The sequence below is a fragment of the Hylobates moloch genome, unplaced genomic scaffold, assembly GCF_009828535.3.
Source record: "Hylobates moloch isolate HMO894 unplaced genomic scaffold, HMol_V3 SCAFFOLD_4, whole genome shotgun sequence".
Taxonomy (NCBI): Eukaryota; Metazoa; Chordata; class Mammalia; order Primates; family Hylobatidae; genus Hylobates; species Hylobates moloch.
In genome coordinates, this window is record NW_026652279.1 from 161,358,772 (window position 1) to 161,382,141 (window position 23,370).

The 23,370-nt window shown below is 47.1% G+C and overlaps 2 protein-coding genes across 11 annotated transcripts in view; one reads left to right on the forward strand and one right to left on the reverse strand.

The window, feature by feature from the left end:
• The window catches only part of PCCA (propionyl-CoA carboxylase subunit alpha), a 448,216-nt gene extending 430,468 nt beyond the window's left edge, over window positions 1–17,748 (forward strand). For 6 of the 8 annotated variants that reach the window (XM_058438035.1, XM_032151215.2, XM_032151216.2 and 3 more), the window contains 3 exons: window positions 3,278–3,418; window positions 14,998–15,075; window positions 17,411–17,742. In XM_058438035.1, coding sequence (XP_058294018.1) covers window positions 3,278–3,418; window positions 14,998–15,075; window positions 17,411–17,479 — 288 coding nt within the window. In that variant the 3' untranslated portion in view covers window positions 17,480–17,742. Of the gene's footprint in view, window positions 1–3,277; window positions 3,419–14,997; window positions 15,076–17,410 lie in introns of all 8 variants that reach the window. The other 2 variants (XM_032151213.2, XM_032151217.2) reach the window with 2 other exon arrangements.
• Window positions 17,749–18,876: 1,128 nt separating this feature from the next.
• Window positions 18,877–23,370, reverse strand: part of GGACT (gamma-glutamylamine cyclotransferase) — a 57,257-nt gene continuing 52,763 nt past the window's right edge. For all 3 annotated transcript variants that reach the window (XM_032151222.2, XM_032151224.2, XM_032151221.2), the window contains one exon: window positions 18,877–19,907. In XM_032151222.2, coding sequence (XP_032007113.1) covers window positions 19,436–19,897 — 462 coding nt within the window. In that variant the 5' untranslated portion in view covers window positions 19,898–19,907 and the 3' untranslated portion in view covers window positions 18,877–19,435. The remainder of the gene's footprint in view (window positions 19,908–23,370) is intronic.

The window sequence follows — 23,370 nt, forward strand, 5'->3', positions numbered from 1 at the left end:
TGCGCGTCAGTTTTAAAAACAATCCCACTGGCGTTTCTCGTCATTGTCCAGCTCTTGTGGCTTTCTTCCTGACCCTTTCATGTCAGCTGTGATTCCTTTTCTTTCTTTTAAACTTCTGGGAGAAATTCTCTTGTTAGACATGGTTTCACACTGTAGAGGCCATAAAATTAATTTGCTTAGAGACCCGGGCTGGGGCCACTTTTCCGTCATTGGGTCATTAGATAACACCTCATTCCCTCCCATTACTGTCGTGTGTGGGTTGAGGAGTCCCACCAGGCCAAGCCCAGAGAGCAGCTGTTCTGTTCTCACTTACGTGGTGAGCGGTTTTTCAAGAACACTTTTTTTCATTTGGCTGTGTGGTCTGGAGAACACCTTCCCAAGCCAGCGGAGTGAAGTGCCACGCACTGACCAGCCCGAGCTCACTGGAGCGAATCCTCTTCCGGCGCCACGTGGCAGCCCAGCCCCACCCACAGGCAGCTGCTGTCATCCATGCTGGCATGTTCCCTCATCCTACCCAGGCAGCGGGAAAACCTGGCTGCTTCTGGGATCCTGCTACTCTGTCCTGTCCACAAGCCTTCAGAGTCTTGGATTGCTACCCTCAAACATCAACTTTGTGATTTATCTTCTTGAAAACAACCACAAAAACTTAAAATCAAAACTCTCTAAGGGAGTTTCACACAACCCATGAGGAATAGTTAAATGCCCAAGGTGAAACCGAGCTTGTACCCCCACGGTCCAGGTAGGGGCACATTCCTGAAGTCTCACAAAGCATTGGCTCTTTGTGCCCCCAAAGAATCCAGAGATGCCAGTAAATAGCAGTTTTGATCAGAAGCTTGGAAAGCCCTGACGTACATTCTTAAATGACTTTTCTGGGGCATCAAAAAGCTTTTACGGTTCTCACCAGGCAGTTCATTCTGATGGGCCCATATGCTGCACCCCACTTGGGCCCCATCCCGGCACGCGCCCCGTGCGGCACAGCACAGGCCAGCTGAGAGGCTGTTTTAAGAAGGCGTGTTTGTGTGGTACACTCACGGGGTCAGGACAACATCAAAGGTAACCTTAAAAAGAGAATCTCTCTCTGCCTTCTCTTTTTATATTCAGAAAGGTCATTTCTAAACCAACTGTTTGCACCAAGGCCTCTCTGGAGGAGTTTACCCCGTTGTTATTTTTTACTTGCTATTACAATAAGTCACTTATCCCCCAAACAGATTTAAGAACAATAAACAAATACAAAAGGAAAAGGAACATCTCATCAGTAACAAAGACTGCATCTAAAGGCATTGAGTTTGTGACTCTTTTACATCTCTTTCCAAGCAAAGCAGGAGTCCTACAGAGAAAGGAATCTGAAAGATGAAAATTATAAAAATAGTAAAAGGATCCAGTGTTCGTCAGAATCTTGTAATTTCTGGGGAGAAATGAAGCTAAATACAGTCTTAGCACTTTGTTCATATGCAGGCTGATCTGTGATATAACTAAACTTAGTTTTGGAGTATATCCACTGTGGTGAAATGTAGTAAATCATATTCTCAGCGTATGAAGATACTTTTCCTGAATTTAGGTTTCACATTTTGAAGTCGAATTCTGCAAAACAAGAAAAAAATAGATCTGTGTGCTACACTGAAAACTGAACAAGGCAGGTCGTAAGTCAGTCACACAGAAGGCGCAGCTCAGGGCGATACCAACTAGAAAAGTAACTTTTTTGTTGACTCTGATGCTTCTAGTGATGTTGGATATTTTCCCCCATGGCAGACAGCACAGATACGAAAACTGTGCAATTTGGTCCAATTATAGTCCTCTCTGTCCCTCCACACCCTCCCCCATTGATTTAATGAAGGACTTGGAGGTACAATTCATCACTGATAAATAGTCCCCCTGCCCAGAATGTTTATTAGACTGACAGCAGCGTGCACTCTCCTCGCTTTTTCCCTCACCACTTGTGACTCAGATGAATTTTAATAGGAGCAAAAAGCTTTTATTTGCACTGTAATTTCACTTAAGGATCATATCCTTCAGAAACTGGCAGACGCTTCTATGTCTTGATTGCAAAACACACACTCAGGAGTAAAGAAACATGCAAAAGATGTTATTATTCAACCTGTCACAGTGTCGCAAATCCACTTGGAACTTAGGCCATCAAAGCTCTCCCCCCACCCTTTTCAGTAGGCCCTGTGAAGAGGCACTTAGAGATTCCCGCCGTCCCCACGCAGAATTAAAGGGGGAATTATATTTTGTTTTTACATCCCTGCCATCATGATGCCCACAGGAGGCTTTGAGTTACAGCAAGTTTTTTTGAACAAAATGGAGCTGTCTCACTGCTGCTTCTTTCTTACCCAAGAGAAATCAGACCTGGTAGGGATCCAGAACCTTCGGGTGGTGGTTCCAATTTCACCGAGAGACACTTCCTCCACCATTTTATCTTTTTTTCTGTTTGGATAGATCAAATTGTGGCTCATAGATTTATTCACGGAGAGGACAGGAATTCTCTTTTTTGAAATGTTCTGCTTCACTGAACTGCCCTGAATATGCCCGATTGTTTGAGAGCCACCTACAGAAGGTGCCATGAATATACTTGTCTGTGCGTATTTTCCATCAGTGTTTATAACATCTTGATGTTATTGTCTCTCAGTGCAGAAGGCATTCTCATTATCTTCATCTTTTCCTAACCATCTTGTTACATCAGAAAGACTATGTAGTGCCTTTAAGAAAAGCCAACTTTTTCAGTCATTAATATAACATTTTCTGTCACTGAAAAAACGGAATTTTAAATACTATTTTGCCCAAAATGAACACTGAAGCCCATTGTCTTAACTTACTGATACGTAGTGCAGCCGCTCTTGGAGGGCTGTGGGAAGCTGCGACAGCCATCTGCTGCCATCTACTGGCGCCGGTCCACATGTCACCTCCTCCATCCCCTGGGCCTGCCCAGCTCACAGGATTTTCCTTGATGGGGCTAAGTTTGTAGGTGGTGAAGGGAATACAAGATTCTCAGTTTTCTTTATAACGTTTAGAGATGTTTTTCTTAAAGATACAGGATGATATTTATCAATGATTAATTTTAATAACTGGAATAGCCCTTATTTCAAGAAATTTCTGAAATAGCTCAATATATGACAGAAACAAATATATTTTGATGTGTGCAGCAATTGAGAACCATTTGAATTTAAGACTGTTATTGTAATTTGAATTTAAAAGCTAAAAATTGATTTAGAATGAATGCTACTTTTGAGGAAAAGTTCATTTGAACTCATTTATGGTTTTGTTTTGTTTTTCCCTTAAGTACAAGGTGAATATCTTAACCAAACTGGCCGCAGAATTGAACAGATTTATGCTGGAAAAAGTGACTGAGGACACAAGCAGTGTTTTGCGCTCCCCGATGCCCGGAGTGGTGGTGGCTGTCTCTGTCAAGCCTGGAGACGCGGTAAGGGCTGTGTGTGTCTCTGCAGGACATGCTGGTCTCAGACTTCCCCTTCCAAAACAATGGCTAACGGCACAGCACAATTCGGCTCTTTGCAGTTCTTTCTTAACTGAACCCCACCAAACAGCAAAATCAATTTTGTGTGTTGTCGACCTGTTTCACGTTTGCATTAGGTTGGTGCCAGGACCCTCAGCGCTTCTCCTCCCAAATGATCTGGGAGTGAAGCAGAAAGAAGGCCAGATTCATTCCGTCATTTTGCAAATGCAGTGTTTTGGGAAGTACTTTCCTTAAAAGTGCTGCTTACTCTCTAGTATGCTGTGCTCAAAGCATCCATGAAGTCATGCCAGGGAATAAGACTCCGATGAGGAACTTTTTGCATGATTCCTGGAACAAATGTCTAATTGGGAAGAAGAGTTGAGGAAAGGTTAATTCTGCAATCTGTACAGTACCAGAGCACTTCCATTACTTGGTAAATAAAATGTAGCATCACAGTTTGAAGTTTTTCGTCTTGATCTTGTGACATTAAAGCACAAATCAAAGCTGTATTATTTCCTCGAGATAACTTACTATGGATGAATTGGTAGGATGCACACATTTTCTTAGAACATGGATAGAAATCTCTACTGATGAGTGGCAAAAGTGAAAAGAAAACAATTTAGGAGGCAACCAGATTTCCGGGTACACTTAAATACTTGCATTTTTATTCATGTGCAGGAAAATAGCATCCAGACATGACTGTCTCTCATGGATGAGATGGTGATTCCATTTTGTATCTCAGGTCACTGGGACTTACATTTTAGTGTCTCCTGATTTCTCAATTAGTATAGATAAAATATCCGCTTAACACTGAGGAAAAAATCAGGTAGTTGGCATTGGCTTCTAGAAAAGTATTTGCAATAAATGTGAATATTAAGAAAACATGATCAGTTTTAGTTGTTTGAATGACCAGCCCTGAAACTAATAGGTGAAGTTAGAAAACCGACTTAACAGTTGCTTTACCTGGTGATACAGAAATAGAACTGTCCACTTTTTCAGAAAGGCATAAAAGAGGCTACATGGCTGTGAATTGTTGTTTGCTTTTAAAGCATTGATACTCCTGGAAGAAAGCCCTCTTTAAGACTGTCTAATGCCCACGTGTTAAGGATTTGGGAGAGGCCATAAGAAAAATTAGGGGTGTGTGTGTGTAAAATTCAGGGGAGGACATCTTCCTTCTCCAGAATTAGGGTCATAAGAGGATAGTCTCTTGGCCTTGACATTAAGAATCGTTCACTTGCACATGACATTATCAGAGCTGTCAGTGGAATCTTCTAGTGACTAGATATGTAGGTTGGTAAACAATGTAAGGATTTTTTTTTTTTTCATTTTTCTTAAGTTTTTTTTTTTCTGGAAGGCATCTAGTCTGTATACTGCCAGCCTGAGCTTGTCACTCCTAATTGTGTGGCTTTAATTATAAAATTGTGTGTGTGTGTGTGTGTGTGTGTGTGTGTGTGTGTGTGTGTGTGTGTGTTTCAAGTAAGTGTTTTCCTTAAATCCTTTTCTAACACCTGAATCCAAACGGGAGCTGAGGGAGGGAGGGCAGGGAGGAGGGAGACCACTCCTGCCTCAAGCCTGGAGGCCAAGAGGGTGTGACTGCAGCCCTGGCCCCTCACACGGCCCTCAAGGAGGCTGCTCAGAGGCAGTAAAGGGGGCCGCTCCCAAGGCCAGATCAGCGCAGCCTTCTGGTTTCTTAACAGCTGCTGGCTCCTGATCTGACTTTCCCACATACCGAAAGGGTTTGGCCTTTGTACATTGCATTTCCTGGTTAATAATTGAATGTAGAAAAGCAAGGCATTTCGTAAATGGGAACAATGTGATACCAGTCCTCGGTTCATTGATGTAGCTCAGATATTAAAAACACCCACCAATAATTAAATGTGTGTACTCACTAAGAATGGTTTGAGAACTGTTAAAAATCTGTTACGGCAGAGCAATGGGGCCTATATTTTATGCACTCCTTCAAAGTCAGAGTACCTGGGGGGCACGCGCGGTGAACAGGCTCAGGACCTCGGGATCTGTCAGCTCGCTCCTAAGTTCTGTTTGCGGGGGCTGCTCAGGTGGGGCGTATACTTGCTTTTGTCTTTTTTGGTACTTGCAGAACTTCCTTTCATATTCTGTGCCATTGTGTTTTGATGAAACAGTCTTTTCTCTTGAATTACTGCTTGTGAAAAATGTCCCAAACCACTAATATTGAAACCCAGTGCCGCCTGAGAAGTTTCATCGTCGGCTCTTAGAGCAACTTCTGTAGTTAAATTCTGCTTAGTGTAATTAAAACACAAGAAGTTTCCTTGGACCAGAGGCACGTCACTTACTTGAGGCCATTGTGAGGAAACACTACTTGTCACGTTGAAGTTTTGCGGTTTTAAGTGATTTTAACACCGCAGGGCGTGTCGTGTTTTCCTCCGCACTAACAATAGCCGAACGAGATTCCCCTTTTATGGGTGGGAAGATAATGAAGTCAGTCTCCTTGGTGTATTTTCAAGGAAAATAAGGACCCCAAAACAACTAAGGACCTTACAAGTATCCTGTTTTTCTTTGAAATGTTACTTTTTATAGTTTAAATTCCAGTAATCTATCATGTTTCTGTTTAGCTGAAGTAAAACTTGACCAATCTTAGAATGGTGGGCCTGGCAGTAAGTTCTAAAAAAGTGTCACATAAATCGTAATGAACAAATGTGTTTTGTGAAGTAAACAATTTGAACCCAGTTTAAAAACCTCAGGAAGAAGAGATGTGGGGTGGCCGTCGAGAAGTAATGAATCCACTCGGGGCGCTTGGTGTTCCAAGGCCTGTGAACTGATTAATTTGAAACACTCAGCCTGCCCTAAACACAGAAGCTGTGTTTTATCTGAAGGGCTTCTGTAGGGTTCACACAGCAAAAGTTCCTAATAACTTTTTCAGTGTCTATTATGTACTATTTAACATTAAATGTGGCAGGTCACATTTTAAATGATTGTGTAATAGTTTTTCTGAACACGTGGAGAGAGGATGTTAATATACAGTAAAATGCAGGTAAGCAAACAAATCAATAAGAAAGTACAGTGGATTATTAAGGTCCAGAATCACGAATATAATTTAGGAAACAACTGATAGAATAAATTTTATGTGCCTTTTTATATGCCTTCTGAAAATGTTTCTGCAGTAACTCATTTCAGTTTGAAAACAAACCCGTTTTCTTAGACACATAACACTATTGTAAACTGGGAGCACTTCTGTAATCAAAGTTATCATGACTCAACTGTTTCAAACTTCTACCTTTATGATACTCTTGAACAGAAATGTTAAAAATATATATATTTTCAGAATAATGGTAGAATACATTTTTCCATGTTAAATTAGACTTATAGCTGCTGAATTTATTGCATAATTTTCACTTTGACTTTGAAGTCAAATAAAGTCATGATGAGCACATTAGCTTTGTTAGCTTTTTGATATCAGAAACAAAACAACCCCATAAGATAGTCACCCAAGGAGGCATTTTAATATTGCATTTAGTTAAGATTCTTTCAAGTAATGTTTGTATTCTGCAGTCATTGCAGATTTGCATCAGAAATACTCATTTAATACACCAAACAATTAAATGAGAAACGAACCATAAGCTGGCTATATACTCATCTGCATTTCTTTCTTTCTTAACGATTAGTGAAACCAGGTGAAAGAATAGATTGAAATTAAGTACCTGTTGCTGCTTTTTCTTGCGAATTAGCCCATTCAATATTAGATAGACTTCGGGATATTTTGGTGGGGCCAAGATGAAAAGATTCACCTCGTGATGGAATTGACCTTTAGCAGGGGACAGTGAGGTGTTTGCGGTTGTTCCTCTTGTGAACAACGCCTTAAGGCAAGAAACAGCCTACTGTACAGTGTGCCAGTGGAAGCATCACATTGTGAGCGTCGGTAGCACCACCACTTACACCTCACCCTGATTTTGTTTCCTCCTTGCACGTGCTCTTTTGACAGGGCAGGCTCCCAAGCAGGTGCGCAGTCAGGGCCACAAGACACAGGCACCCCATCCCATCTCAGAGTATGACGTCCCCACCTCCCCTTTGTCTCTAAGCCTCATGTAACTGAGCTTATAGCCGACCATGGAGAACTGGCGAACTTGGTGAGATACCTTTGTTTTTTATTTCTTAAACAAGATTTTAAAATTTCATAAGCTCTCAAGTATCCTAAGGAGAAGGCGGGGCTGGGCCCTCCCGACGGGTGTTTGCCTGGCATCGCGCTTGTGTGCCTCATGCAGCCCAGGCTCGCTCACTGCATCCTTCCCTGGCAGAGGGGCTAGCCTGGCTGCTTCAAAGACTTTCCAGTTTCTGGATACCTTGATTTACAATCACAAAATAATTGCAATAATTAAATTTATACGTTTTATAGCAATAGTTATTCAAGCAGTTTATTTGACAAGATGCCAGTTTTCACCCAAACCTCAGATTGTACCTCACAGCATGTACACAGAGATCCATGCATTTGTTAACATTTTAAAACTTTAAAATTATGAAATACTACAAACATGCAGAAAGTTACAGAGAAGAATCCAACAAGCACTGCTGTGCCCTCTGTTCACCATTTCCATATGTGTTTCGAATTTTATTTAACAATGAAACATTCCATATAACATGAACTTCCCCTGTGGCAAGCTCCTCCATCTCATTCCTGTCCTGTCTTCTTCAGAGGTAACGACTCCCCCTGGATTTGGCCTTTTAATCTTTTCCAGATAACATTTATTTTTAAATGTTAAGAGTTGGTTTTTGTTGGGGGTAACAATCTGGGAATTTTTACAGTTTAATATACTCAATGATAATTATCAATATAAAATAAAAAATATTTATTTGGATCAGTATATTAAATATTATAGCAGAGTCTTCTCCAAGCTTGGCGTTTGATTTGATTATTCAGGAGTGATCTGCTTGGGAGTGGAAGGTGTGTTTTCTTTGTTTTCAACATTTTTGTAAGTGACCATTCTCAGCCTTACCAAGATGTAAACTATCTTTTTCTCTTTTAATAAAAATAAAAGTTTACAAAAAAATCATCCTTTCACAGAGCCCTTTCAAGTAGCATGCTTCACAAAGGTAGAGGGTCCAGGCTAATTTCCGAAGGTATTGTGAATGACATCAGTTTTCACTAGTTCTCTTTGTAACTGTAGGCTTTGGCTCTGATTTTGAGCTAACTTAGAGGGCAGTAGGGAGTCATATTTTTCTTCATTTTAAGTAATTTTAAAAGAAACTGGACTTGTTTTATATCGGCCACAAGTCTGTACTCTTACCTTTAGCCCCTTGGGTGCTGCCCAGTTCTGGGGAGCCCCACTCGAGAGACAAGGGGAGCACCAGGCAGATGGCATGTGTACCTGAAGTCCCAAGCCAGCAGCGGGGCTGGACGGTTGGCGTCTGGGTTCCCGCGCCCTCCATTGTGAGGCCGCTTGTGCATGGGCCATTAAAGGAGCCTTCAGCCGGAGGAAGGGCTGGGCGGACGTCTCCTGCCCGCCTGGTCTCTCTTTGTAATTTGATGATGGTTCCATCCTTGCTCAAATACTGCAGTCTCCCGTGGCCTCCTCCCCGTCTCGCTTTACATGAAGATGTTGGGATGTGAATACACGTTTCTTTTTCAGGAAATATCAGGGGATATTTAGCAGCCTATCTTACCGGCTCAGAGGAAGTTGCTATTAATATAATCAGATGCGAGCAGTGCCTTTTCACTCAATCTGAGATGCCTTTTTTTGTGACTGTTAACTGAACCTTTCTTCAGATCTAAGGGCCTTAAAATGTGTGGCATTCAGGCACCTGTGTTCCAAGCAGACCAGCCTTTAACAATGAAATGGAGGGATTTTCACTTTTGTGGCATAGTCAGCAGGGCTGATATTGATCCGTGTTTTTTCCGGTGGCCCGGCGTTGCAGAAGTGGAAACTGCAGCGGGCTGGTAAGCCCTCCGAGCCTTCTGTCTAATTTGGCAGAAAAACACAGAATGTAGGACAACAAAAGAAGCCTCCTTTTTCCATAAAAATTCTTCCTCCCACCCACCCTTCTTCCCCAAAAAGGGGACTTAATTTTTCAGCTGCACACAGTGATTTGGTGCTCACTCTTGCATCGAAACAGTCGCTGTCTGAACAGGCAGGAAACAGTTTTCTTTTAATTGCCGAAATCATTCGGAAGTGCTTCATGCCCTGCTTCTGTACAGCAGATGCTGTGCATTAATTGGCCTGCGTAGAAGTGACCCAGGGTTCCTTGCAGCGGGCCCAATTTTAGGCAGAGGGTTTAAATAGCTTATTTATTATTTTGTATAATCTGGCTTACATTGTGTGCTCCTGCACGTGTCGTATTTCATGGTCTGCAGTTTCTAATGTCATGTGGGTTTCAAAACCTGTGTTTCTCTGGTAATGTACTAGCAGCAGGTAAGCTCAAAATACCATCCATCAGGAGCTAATTTTTTATCCAGATACTCCAATGACTGATGAACCTGTCTTTTGTATGAATGTTTAGCACAGTGGAAAGCCATATGCCACTGGCACCGTTTCCTCTGCATTCCTTACAGTTGCTAGAGAGTGGGCTTCCTGGGGGGCGGGGAGACTCGATGCTGTGAACGTCCCCTGGCCTCTATCTCAACGATAACACCTTTAAAACAGCCCTGGGTTTGGGCAACAAAAAGAGGATGGGGCTGTCTTAAGGAGACCTGACTCCCTTGTCATTTTCTTTATCAGAAATACGACTACACACTCTTAATAGGGAACCTTGTTTTGTTACTCCCCGTCTGTTCCAAACAGACCTCAGTCCATTAGAAGGGCCTCCCTTGTGTGGGAGACCACAGCTGTTACTGTAAATCTCATCCACTCACTGTATCACCCCCATTTTGTGGCTCTGAAGGATGAAATTGAGAAATGGAATACTGTGCAGTCATCCTTTACATCTCCAATTTTAGGCCTTTGCCATCATTTTCATGCCTTTATTCCAAATCAAATAACATTAGTGAGCTACACCACCTTCTGATGAATATCTGGTATTGAGCACCGCTTTCAAGTCTGTGCTTGTGGGGGCTTCCTTTTATGTTTGGTGGTCTTTTTTCCCCCGTTCTCTTCTCTTTTTCTTCCTGCACTTTCTTTGAGCGTTCTTCGTGGTCGTGGCAGTTTGCAGTTTCAATGATCGGCATTGCCAAATGTGTCCCTGTCTTAGCATGTTTTCTGAGAGGGGGGCATGTGCGGGAGAAGGTGCTCTGTCTTTTAATCTTTGTGGAAGGAGTGAAGAGAACTTGGTAGAAGGATATTGGGGGCTTTAATCAGAAATAAGAAGTGGTTTAAATCATTAGCACAACAAAGCATACTATAAGCTTGAAGATAAAAGTCTCTGGGGAAAGAGTCCTCTGAAAATAAATGGAACTTGATAGATTTCCATATCATTTATAACTTCCCTTAATTACACTTGGAAGACTTGCCAGTAAAACTGGAAAATTGGCAGCCTATGTCCATTAGAGTCATTTTGCCGACCATGGCAAGCAGCTGGCTTTACGGGATTTGATTCCCATCACTCACAATTCATCATCAGCTGGAGGTGTCTGCAGCTCTTCAGCACAGAGCAACGCTGGGTGACACTCGGGCCCCCGCGACAGGCGAAAATCTGCTGAGTAAATGGGCCGAGGTTTCTCTTAAGCCTCATTTGGGGCAAGGCCGACTCCCGCTTAATGAGTGCCGCTCTGATAATCGGATGCGAATGTGAACCTTGACCTCGTGTCAAAGGAGAGGATGCAATAAGCTGGATGAAAGATACAGGATTCAGGCCTCCAAACTTTACACCAATTAGACAGGGAGCGGGGAAATACATCAGGCCCACTAGGTTCATCAAAAAGACTTGCGAGGCTTGTGACCATTTTGTAAGCCCAACATTGGAGACATCCTGTCACAATCATTAAGTCTTTATGAGATGATTCACAAAAGTGTTGGAGAAGCGTGCGCATACATCCTGCAGGAACGGGCCCCGCATATGGGGGCGTCCGATGGAGACGGAATGTTGGAGGGCCCTCTCTGCGCACCCAGTTAATGCTCGGCTTCCCAGCTACCCCGGGCAATCCGGAAGGTGTTGCTACCATTGGGCTCACTGCCCAGCTCCCTGGTGTACCCTGCGTGTACTCCACGGTGTGTGACACATTCTGAAAGAGTCAGCGCTGCTGGGAGCAAGGCTCCAAAGTCCTAAGGTGATAGCCCCTGCTCCCAAGGGCCGAGTGCTGGCATTTTGCTATTGTTGGAAGGAGCCCAGCTCAATGCCCACCCATCCCTGGAGCACGCCCTCGAGTGCCAGCCTCTTCCCACAGACTGGGGCAGGTGTAGTTTGTGTTTCCATTGCATTCTTTGACATTCGGTTTGTACCACATTTGGTTCTCCAACTCGATTTTTTCCAAAGGATGAAACAAGTTGAAATTCAGTTAAGCTCACGTGTGTGTGTGTGTGTGTGTGTGTGTGTGTGTGTGTGTGTGTGTGTACTGGGGTAGAACATGTTTCTGTTGAACAAGATGTATCTCACTATTTTGTAAGGCATCAAGGAAGTTTTTAAGCACCATCTCTTGGGGATGAATTAGGGAAAACGGTCTACAAAACAGATGGTGCAAAATTAATAGAGAAGTGTGTTACTTAGTTTTTCATTTACAGCTAAATAATCTAGGCTGGGCACAGTGGCTCACGTCTGTAACCCCAGCATTTTGGGAGGCCAAGGTGGGCGGATCACTTGAGGTCAGGAATTTGAGACCAGCCTGGCCAATGTGGTGATACCCTATCTGTACTAAAAATACAAAAATTGGCTGGGTGTGGTAGTGCACGCCTGTAATCCCAGCTACTCAGGAGGCTGAGGCAGAAGAATCGCCTGAACCTGGGAGGTAGAGGTTGCAGTGAGCTGAGATGGTGCCTCTGCACTCCAGCCTGGGCAACAGACCGAGATTCTGTCTCTAAGATAGATAGATTAGATAGATAGGATAGAGCTAAATAATCTAAGTAGACTAGTAGACACCATGAGAGGAACTAGGGAGGGGAAACAGGAATGAAAGGTGGATGGAGCAGGGAGGATCTAATTCTATGATTCAGTGCTGTGCTTGGGTGGGGCAGAAGATGGGATCGCTTCAGTGGGGACACGCCTTCTTTAAAGTCCTTTGAACTGAATTGCCGGACTCTCACAATCAGAGGGAAGGACTATTTGAATTTCAGGCCTCCCCACTTTTCCTGATTGTCTCGGGCTAAATCCGAGGTTTTGTTCTGATGAACAACTGGGGACCCAGCACTTGCAGTTACCTGTGCGTTACCTCTTTACAGATAGCCCACATTAGAAGCACAGAGCCAGCCAGAAAGATGGTCAGTGGCAGCCACAGCAGAACCCCTTAAGCTCCTGTCCACCACCCGCTTGCTCCCAGGCCCTGGCGGGGCCCAGAGTAGAGCTGTAGCCGGATCAGGCTGGCCTTTGCCCCTGGCGTGACCTTGGGAAATCCCCAGGCCGCATTTCTTCATATTTGCAGTTTAGTTGCTAATGTGCTTACTTGAAGATCCTGTAAAACAGAAGCAGGAGCCGTCTGCTTGTCTAGCCCGCAGATTCTGAGCAAGGGGATGGGAGGGGACGTGTGGTGCAAGGGCACACCTACTGGCAGAGAGGGCAGGGGCTGTGCCACCCACGTAAAGCCAATGTGCATGGCAGGGGGACGGGGCTCTGGCCAGTCCTGGGCCCTCAGATGCCTGCAGAGGAAGGGCTGGGTGGGTGTGTGGGAGGCCGGCATGCAGTCCCCAGGAAGCTCCTCCACCTGGAGAGAGAACAGTGCCCAGAGCGGGAGGGTGGACTCCTCATTTTTGGATGGCATTTCTACCATGTTCTGTTGAGTCTCGGATCCATTTCCCAGAGAGTCCCCGGTCCTGTTGCCTGAGTGCTCAGTCCTAGGTCAGAGTCGGTCACAGTGAGTCCAGCTTCTAAGAGGACACAGCCAGGCTTCCAGGGTCCCCTGTGTGGCGCTGGCTGGCAGGTGTGCTGCAGTGAACTGGACCTGCTCCTAGCTTCCCTGGTCTCTGCCTGCCTTTGAAGAGAGAAAAAAGGCTCTAAAATGCCAACTGGAGGGAGCGACTGTTCTGACATCCCTGACGGGGGCCTCTGCATTGTCTCTGCCCTGCCTCTCCCGTCCCCCTGCAAACAGCCCTCGAGGCCGATTCTTCGCTCTCCCTGGAATGCAGATGCCAGGTGAAAATGAATCAAAAAGGGCAGCGCGGGCAGCGCTTCCAGGCCCAGCTCCTCAGCGCGGTGCCTCTCCTCCGTGCCAGCGCCGAAGCCTTGGCATCGTCTCTCTTCCTATATTTCTGTGCCAGGAAAAAGCAGCCCACCACCTGAACAGCAGAGGAAAAGAGTACATCGGCTCAGGCGCTCCAGAGTGCCAGCAAGACAGCTTGCGCCACACGGGGGGCCCAGAGGGGGACTTGGAGATCATCTGGGGATTTCAGGAAAGAACATTCTCTAGGCACTTCTGTGGCATTGGACGAATATGGCCACAGTGGTGTGAAGGGCCAGGAGCCCCATGCCAGGACACCCACCCACACCACATAGCCATGGCCCTAGGAACCTGGACTTGCCCATTTCAAAGACTGGGAGGCAAAAGAAAAACCTGGCCAGCTCAGGATGCTGACCCATCGAGGCAGAGCAAAGTGGGTGCGCAGCATGGTTTTCAGCTGCAGCTAACTCCTGCAGGGAAGCCTCGGGCTTAACCCCAGTGGGCTTACACCCAGCTCAGCCTGGCTTCTCTGAACACAGTCTGAGCAAAGGCCCGTGGGCGCTCCCAGTTTCCTAGCATGGAATGCATGTAGCTCTGGAAGTCATTCCCGTGTCTGGAGGGGTTTTCCGGAAGCTGCCTTGTGCCTTGTTTTGGGTACTCGCTGTGTCCTGCAGAGGATGGGACAGTGGTCCTTGTGGCGCCAGGGCCGAGCTGTTCCCAGCTCCCCGGGACTATAGACAGAAATGTGTATATTTGGTGGTGGTTTGTTTTTTTTTTTTGTAACAGCTATACTGAGATGTAATTCACGTACAATTTAGCCCTTTAAAGTGTACGATTCAGTGGTTTCAGTCAATTCAGAGTTGTGTAGTTGTCAACACGGTCAATTTTGGAACATTTTTATCACTCTCAAAAGAAACCCTGTACCCTTCAGCAGTGACTCCCCTTCCCTCTTCAACCCCAGGCAACCTCGAGTCTGTCTGTAGAGATTTGCCTATTCTGGACATTTCAGGTAAGTGGAAAACATTCCAATTTCCCAGCATCTCTGTTAGTGGCAGAGCCAGACTCAGAGATCCCCAGGGTAGGCCCTGCCGCCAGGGTCCCCAGTTCTCCAGGGTCAGGGATTTTGTTTTTTTCCAACGAGGACTTTATTAGAGAGAGAATGGCTTTTCTCTACTGTTCCTAAAGATGAGCTTGGAATAGGAAACATTAGGGATTGTTGCTGCTGTTCATAGACACATATTTTGGGGCATTTGACAAAGAATTTCTTAATGGCTTCATTCCTAAGTGTTATTGCAAAATTAGAATGCTTTTAAAACTTCTGCCCATTTTTGTTTTCCAGGTAGCAGAAGGTCAAGAAATTTGTGTGATTGAAGCCATGAAAATGCAGAATAGTATGACAGCTGGGAAAACTGGCACGGTGAGTCCCTAAGTCCCCGTCAGCCCAGGCTGGCCCTGTGATGGAGGAACGCCCACCTTTGAATCATGGGTGGTTTGGCCACAGAGGCGCCCTCTCCCCCTTGCTTCTACAGCGGACGTTAGGATTGGGAGCTTTTGCATTCTGCCCTGATGCGTCCCTGCCTCGTGGAGAGCATGCCTTCCAAAAAGTCTGTGCTTTATGTTCAGGTAGTCAAAGAACAATTGTTCTTCACCTTAATGTCTTTCAAATTAAGGGGTCTTTAATTTTTAATGTTTACATCTGTCTTGAAGGCAGTTAGTTATCTGAGAGTTAGGTGACACGGCAGGAAATGGTTTTACAGATTGCAAAAATTAATGTAACTCTTCAAGACAATTTCTCTACAAAGAGAACAATTCAGTTGCAGATCAAGAGGAGCCGAAACCCCATGTACATGTGGGACTTAATTATTTAGGGAGAAAAAAATATTAGTACTGAAATTCATTAATAGTGAAACTTGTGTATTTTTTTCTTGAAGAAAATAGAAAAGTCCTTTTAAGCAATAACTTCATTATTCTTCCTGTGACTAAAAAGACTAAAAAGATGCCATTAGTAGGTAAATGATCCTTTTCTGAGGGCCGTTTTGGTTTGGAAGCATCTGCATGGGAAAGCATGATTGGAAGCGCAAGGCTGGCCATGTTGTGCATGTGGCCATGCCTTGGGGACATCAGGTGCAAAGAGAGATCCATCAGTTCATAACCAGGTTTGCATCAGAGAGACACACAACCTCTGTCTCATGCCCTGTCACTGCAGAAGGCAATGAAATGGATTCTCAGAGAAGGGGCAGTGGGGATGTCATGCCTGGTCCCAGCTGGGAGAACAGAGGCCCAGGTGTATGCCAGGGGCTCCTGAGCCCAGCCAGCCGGTCTGGAGGGGTGTGGACAGTTGCACTGTGTTGGTGGGGTGTAGAGAGTAGAATGGCATGATTTGCAGTGTTTTTAAGGAATTCTTTCTAAATTACTTTTTAAAAAAGTGAACAAGAAAATGTTGGTTTCTGTTCACGTAAAAATTTGTGTCCGTTCTTTGGGATTTAACATTTGTGCTGCCCTAGTGTCACGACATCCATCCATGATGAGAACTTGGCCTAGCTGTGCGGGACCGAGAACGTGTGTCCGCCGCATGCCCAAGGGCCCTGTGCTGCAGGTCTGAGGTGCTAGTGCAGAACTGAACTTGGCCTCAGTTCTCTGAAGGGGCGTGGTGCCACGCGGTAGTGGGTTTCCTGTCCTTGTGGCCTGGGTCCCCCTCAGCCCTCCTGGTTGGAGCCTTCCTGTGCATTCCATTCACCTCTCCCCATCCCCAGGCCTCTCAGTTCCAACCCAGCCAGGAAGAGCAGAAGTGGCCCGAAGCCTCCGTGCAAAGCAGCAGGCCCTGGTTCCTACCTGCGCGGCCACTTTTCCTCCCAGAGAAAACAAGCTCACAAAGGAACCAGATCCTCTCCTCAGGTCATCGCTGCATCACTAACACTGCGTCCTCTAGCAGGGCTGCTAAATGGAGGCAGGAGCCCTGTGGAAAGCAGCCTCTTCAGTCCAAGCAGCATCTGCAGTGGCCGATCAGTTCTAACCCAATTTTCATTTTCAGGCCCAAGCAAGAGCCACCAAGAAGTCTAATGACTGTCTCTTCCCCACCTCAACCCCCTCCTTGCTAATTTTAAGTCAGAACACAAATTTGGGAAAGCAAAACTTGATAAAGATTGACTGAAACCGGTAGGACAAAAAGGCACAGTTCCACACACCCATGGTGCTGGAAAGGGCGACCGCACAGCTCCACCTGCCAAGGACTCCATTTCCCTTCAGAAGGAAGGTGCCGCCCAGGCTAGGGAGGTCCTCCTCTTACTCAGCCGCTGATCTGACTGTCGTGTGTTTTGTTCCTTTTTTTCTTTTACACCAAGTATTCCATTAATTCTCAGAGAACATTTCCACAACCTAAAAACCACAGAGAGGGAGGCTAGGGGTTAGAACTCACCTGGCAGTGAAGAGCCTGCCTAGACCTGAAGGTGCCCAGTGCGAGGGGGCCAGAGCGCAGGCCACAGCGCAAGTGCTCCGGAGAGCAGCCCTCAGGCCGGCCACTGTGAGGGTGCCGAGGACAGAGGAGACGGGAGAGGGGAGGGGTGAGCCACGGCCACCATGGCGCCTCCCTGTTCACCAGGGTCCCTTCGATGGGCTCTGGTGGGGTGGCTTGTCCCTGTGCTGCTGAGCCTGCAGGACTCTGCGTTTCTAGAAATGGATTAGGAGCCTGCTGCCTCTTGGTTCTGGTTACTAATTCTTACTCTCCCCTCCCCCTGCATTTTTCAAAATTCAAGGTGAAATCTGTGCACTGCCAAGCTGGAGACACAGTTGGAGAAGGGGATCTGCTCGTGGAGCTGGAATGAAGGATTTATAACCTTTCAGTCATCACCCAATTTAATTAGCCATTTGCATGATGCTTTCACACACAATTGAGTCAAGCATTTTACAGGAACACCCCTGTGCAGCTACGTTTGCGTCGTCATTTATTCCACAGAGTCAAGACCAGTATTCTGCCAAAAAATCACCAATGGAAATTTTCACTGATATAAATACTTGTACATATGATTTGTACTTCTGCTGTGAGATTTCCTAGTGTCAAAATTAAATCAATAAAACTGAGCATTTGTCTAAATATTAGTTTGCCCTTTCTTTGAATGAAGACAATGTACACATAGGCGACAGGCTCTGCCAGTAGACTACCAGCATTTCTTTGTGATCCTTTTAAGAGATTGATATAAATGTCAGTTCTCTGCCTTGCTTTATTAAATTAGCACTTGCCATTTTTTCATCTGATTGGCTTACTACTACTGGAAGTGAGGCCCTCACTCCTGGTGCTGATTTTCATAACTTCCTAAGGACCAGAGACTGCAAGTGTAGATTTTGGCAATCCCTTTCCTGCTGTGTCTCTATGTGGGTGTAGTGTTGGTGGCTGACCCCCCCGGAGGTCACCTTGAAGCTTCCTGGTTGGCCGGGGGTGCTGTCTCCACTGTTTTGAGGATGAACGCGCTGCCTGGTCCCTTCCCCATTGCAGAAGCCAGGGCAGTCACAAGGAGCTTGGGCTGCCTCACCCACCCCATCAAGCACAGGGCCGCCACGAGCTCATCAGCTGAGACCCATCCTAGACTTTTTGTGTTTTTTTGTGAAGCAAGTTTCCAATTAAGCAAAAGAAGCTAAAAAATAATGATCATGTTTTTGTGCCAGATGCAGTTAGCGATCACAGTCTGCCATTAAGTTGAAGAGTAAGTGAGCTCTCCCAACAGAGAACAAGGTTACTAAGGATCACAGCAGCTGCATTTTCATTTGGTTCTGAAATTCTTTTGGAATACATTTCAGACTTTGCTGGGAAGCAGAGGCAAAGAGCCGTGCACCGAGTTGAATCAATGCTGACAATTATCAGATGGAGGTGGGTAGTAATTGGTACTTCGTGCCTTGCTAAAATTATTTTAAGTGCTGTTTGTGTTTGGAAGCTAAGCTTCTGTCAGGCCTGAAGAACAAATTACTAATGCGTTGGCTCTTCTTTGAAAGGACCACTCCCAAATGCTCTCCCTTCAGGGGACAGGGACGGGGTCTGGCTACTGAGATCTGGGCTCAGATAAACTTCCACTTGAAGTCCAGGCGCTCAGCTGTGTCTCCCATTAAGTGGCTGTTCATTATTTTGCTAGATCAGAATGTAAAGAGCCTTCTACCAAATAAGTATACCAAAAAACGTGGGGGTCAAACACAGTACCAACTTTTATATCTGATTTCCCAAAACATCGACTTCAAATTTAAATAATCTTTAATATTTGTTGTGAAGCCTGATCTGAAAATTATAAATAATGGTGCTATACGCACTCTGATATACAGCATGCTTGCCCTGTGGATATTTTTTACAAATTCTACCCAGCCGTGTAAAATCGGCTTTCTCAGGGGCTACAGGCCAGAATCAGTATAGTAGGGCTGCTAAAATCTAGCGGCAACACGAAGTCTTTACACTGATCCTAAATATTATCTTGAGCTCAAAGCAGAGCCAACAACAAAAACAACACGAGGAGGAAGAGGAGCAGAAGAATAATTAGGCATAACACGAGTTCTCTGAATGTCATTTAGGGGAATTAAAATCCTAAATTTTTCTTACCAGGTGGAAAGATGGGAGGGAAGCACCTTACTATTCGTATCTCAACATTATTTGTAAAATCAGCTGCCACTGAAAGATTGGTTCCTTTTCCCGCAGATTCGTTGGAAAGGGCCCTGTTCTGCTTCCGCCTTCACCCAGCATGGGCTGGGGGCATCTTGGAGCCCCAGGGCTCTCAAACCTAGGCCCACCCTGCCCATCCCCCTTATCTGTTCTCCCGGGGGTTGTAGCGCAGCCCGTGCGGCCCCTCGGAGTCGTAGCTGTCATGGTGCGGGAGCTGGGCCCACTCCGGCGGGAAGGTGGCCCTGCTGTACACGAAGCACTGCACTGCGGTGGGCGCCGGCAGCTCCTCTGCGCCCGGGGTCCAGTCCTCCAGCAGCTGTACCCGCAGCACCGTGCGCTGGTACAGGGCCGGGCAACTCTCGAAGTCGTCCAGGAAGCGCAGCATCCGCTCGTCTACTGCGTAGACCTCGCCCTCCACGCGGCGCCCCGAGCCGGGCAGGTGCAGCAGCCACGGGATGTTGTGCTCCCCCGCGATCACCAGCGGGTAGGGCTCCAGCGTGCGGCCGCGCGCCCGAAAGGCTGCGGAGCCGTGGGCGCCGTCCCGCAGGACCCTGTGGTTGGGCTGACCCCGCTTCAGGGTGCCGTACAAGAAGACGAGGGCCATCCGGGCAGAGCTGCGGGGAGAGGGGAAGCCACAGGTCAGCCCGCAGTGGGACCTCTGTGTCTGCACCTGGGACCCGGCTCCCGGCCCACAGAGCCTCCACTGGGGCCGCACCACCTGAATGCGCCTGGCTGTGCTCAGAAAAGGCGTTACTTACCGACGCAGATGAGAATGGCCTAGTTTTCACACATCATGAGATATGTTGACTTTCGGCCATTTAAACATGTGAAAGCCATTCCTAGCTTGTGGGCTGTTCACAAACGGGCACCAGGTCGGCTCTAACCTGTGGGCATGGTGTCGCTTGCCAATCCCTAGGCTAGAGAAAGGGGCACACATTGGTGACTTCCTTGATGTGTCTGTAGCAGACAGGACACCTGGCGTTCTGGGCAGGAGGACCGCGCCCGCAGCCTCCCCACACCACCTGGATGGACTAATGCTCCTCAGCCCCGCAGGGGCAGCCTTGCCTCGCCTGCACAGGCCACCCTTCTCTGAGGAACACAGTCCTGACCTGCTGACTGCGCAGCCTCCCCGACTCCCTGAGGGCACCAGCCTTCCACCCTTCCCAACCCCTACCCCCATCGTAGCAGCTCAAGGCCAGAAGATGCCCTGTCCAGGTGAGCAGCTACCCCTGCTCCTGAGCCCCGCACAGCCCATACCTCACTGTTCTCAGCCCTTGTGTGGTGGCCGCGGAGGCTGCGGAGGTTCCAGGCAAGGCCGCCGCCCTCTAGAGCTGCTGATGTGGGAAAAGGCGCTCCTTGTATTAGGACAGTCTGTCAAACCTGTCCCAACAGCCTGCCCTGCTACCTGAGCCCTGCGGAACTGTCATTTTCTTGAGCAGTTTTCAATGTTTCTTAAAGGACTTTGAAAATTGCCAATAACTATTATAGAAAAACTAGAAATAAGCCAAAAAATACATATAATTTTGTAACCACCTGCTATCCAGCTGCAGTGAGAACCCAGGTTTCAGCACTGAGTTCCACTCAGGTCCTGGCAGTCTGACGCAGCGGAGCTCAGCACCCACACCTTCTGGTGTTTCCCTTTCCAAGGTCTTAGAGGGCAGTGGTGCTTCACGGGACTCCCCGCAGCGATCTTGGCTCCAGCATGAAGGTAAATATTTACCACTTGCCTGGGTCTGGGCCACAGACTGTTACATAAGGATAGAAGTGATTTGCGTGAAAGTGACTCAAACAGAAATGGAAATGAACATTAAAGGGGCTGCTCTCCTGGGCCCCTCACTCCGCTGCCCTGTGTGCCCCTGCCATGAGGTGACAGCCTGTGGGGCGACTCCTTGAGATGGGCTTTGTAGACGGGACCGCAGGTGCAGGAAAACAAATGCGGCTATCCGGGTACCAGCAGCGGCTCGTAACCCGCCAGAAATGGCCCCAGACGCCAGCACTTGCCACCAATCATGTGGACAAGTGGACCCTGAAGAAACTGAAGAAGTCACACTGAACTCATGGGACTTCTGTTTTCTTCTCAGCAAACAAGAGCTGCTCTGGGGGCGCTAGGCCTAATTTTGCTCAAGAGGCACGTCTGCTGCCTCTTGGTTCTGTCACCAGCCTGTGCAACATCAGTATTCCCCAGATTTCAGGCACATTGCACTAGGAAAGGTGTGGCCGTGGGAAAACCACAAGGCTAGCCAGATATGTGCGCCCTGTGGGCCTGGCCATGTGATAGCCCTGGGACACCCTAGCCAGTGTGGGGACACAGATTAGACCTGGGGGGCATGCTGGGATAGGAAAGTTGAGATGTGAATTAAGGAGAACCTGGGGTAGGACGGTACTGAGGGAAGAGAATAGAAAAGTGCTCAGGCCTAAAATTGCCAGGACTCGGCTGCTGGGGAAAACGAGTAGGGGTGTATGAGAAAATGACAAAAGGCACCGGCTGAGAGCAGTGCTGGTGTCTGGAGAGGGCACTGGATGGAAGCGGCTGTCTGCAACAGCAGGCAAGGAGCCATCCCAAAAGACGAGCACCTGGGGGGCGATGATGGTCTGGATCCTGCTGTGCAGCTGCCTTGGGGACTCAGCATTTGGAAAGACTCATGTCCCTCCCCACACCTGCATCCCAGCCCCCAGCGAGACCCATCAGCGCTTCCCCTGCCACATCTCCCACCCTGCTCTCCTCCTCCAATGCCTGCCTGCATCCCTGTCGTCTTTGTTCCCCTGGAGCCTGTCCCCAGTGCACCACCCAGAGGGTCCTTGTCAATCTCCTGCTGCAGACTCAACTCTCTCACCTCATCTCCTGCACCCTCTCTCCCCTCATCCAGGTGGCTCCTGCCCCCGCCAGCGCCTGACCTGGAGGGGGCAGGAGTAGTAGGCAGGGCCTACTCAGTCTGTCACATCACTCTGTCTGGTTGTCGTTACAGCACACGTGCTCTCTAAATCACTGGTCTTGTTTGTTGCTGGAACATGAAGAGCCAGAGGAGAACTTGGAAACCGTTTGGTCCAGCACCTGCAGGTGAGGAAGCCGAGTCCCAGGCTGGTGGCGATCTAGGACCAGCCAGCCGGGCAGGGCCGTAGTCACACTGCAGACCAGCTCTCCATAGCCAGGTGCCTGCCTGGTTTTCCTGGATGGTTTTTAAAAATGGCATGTGTCCATAATGTCAATAGATTGCTTTATAAGAAAAACGAAGTTTCCTACCCCTTTCCACTCCCTGGAGGCAACACTTTTAAGGCTTTTAACTGTTGTGTTCGGCATTTATCTCCATATTGTTACTTACACTGCTACTTCTTGATGTCTTAAATCATATCTTTGCCCTTCTACTCAAAAAGTGGGTGAGCACAGTGGTTCTAAAGCACAGACTTTAACTGTGTGACTTTAGGCAGATCATATAACCTCTCTGTGCCTCAGCTTCCTCAACTGTAAACTGGAGTCACAGTAGCAGCCTGCCTCGGAGACCGCAGTGGGTACCAACACACATGGTCCTGTGTGATCTGTTGACATGTAGCGTGTGCCGCTGCTGTCGTCACTGTAGAAGCCTGACCCCTGGCTCTCCTGCCACATCCCGCCATCCTCCCGACCCAGATCTATTTCGGCATTAGAACCATGCAAACACGGCTCTTGGCTAAGACACAGAGCATACTATGATTACATTTCCTTTCTTGGACAACTTTTTGTTTTTCTTGAAATTAAAAATCGCTTCAGGTTTTTTTTTTTTTTTTGCATTTTGCTTAGTTTCTAGGATTGTAATTCAGCCTCACATTTTCTGAGAGCATGGCCAGAACCCGGGTCCTGACCATCCGCTGGAAGGTCCTCCCTGCCAGCTCTAGTCTGGGCTCTCTGTGTCGCTGCCATCCAGGCCACCCTTATTCCTGTCCCGTCCTCTGGCTGGGATGACGGCCACATTTTGCTGAAGTGTATTCGCTCCCACTTTTGGTTAATAACGTGGCTGGGTAGAGGATTCTGGAAATCATTTCCCTCAGAACTTTAAAGACATTTCTTCATGGTCTTCTAACTTTCTGAGTTCTTGCAGAGAA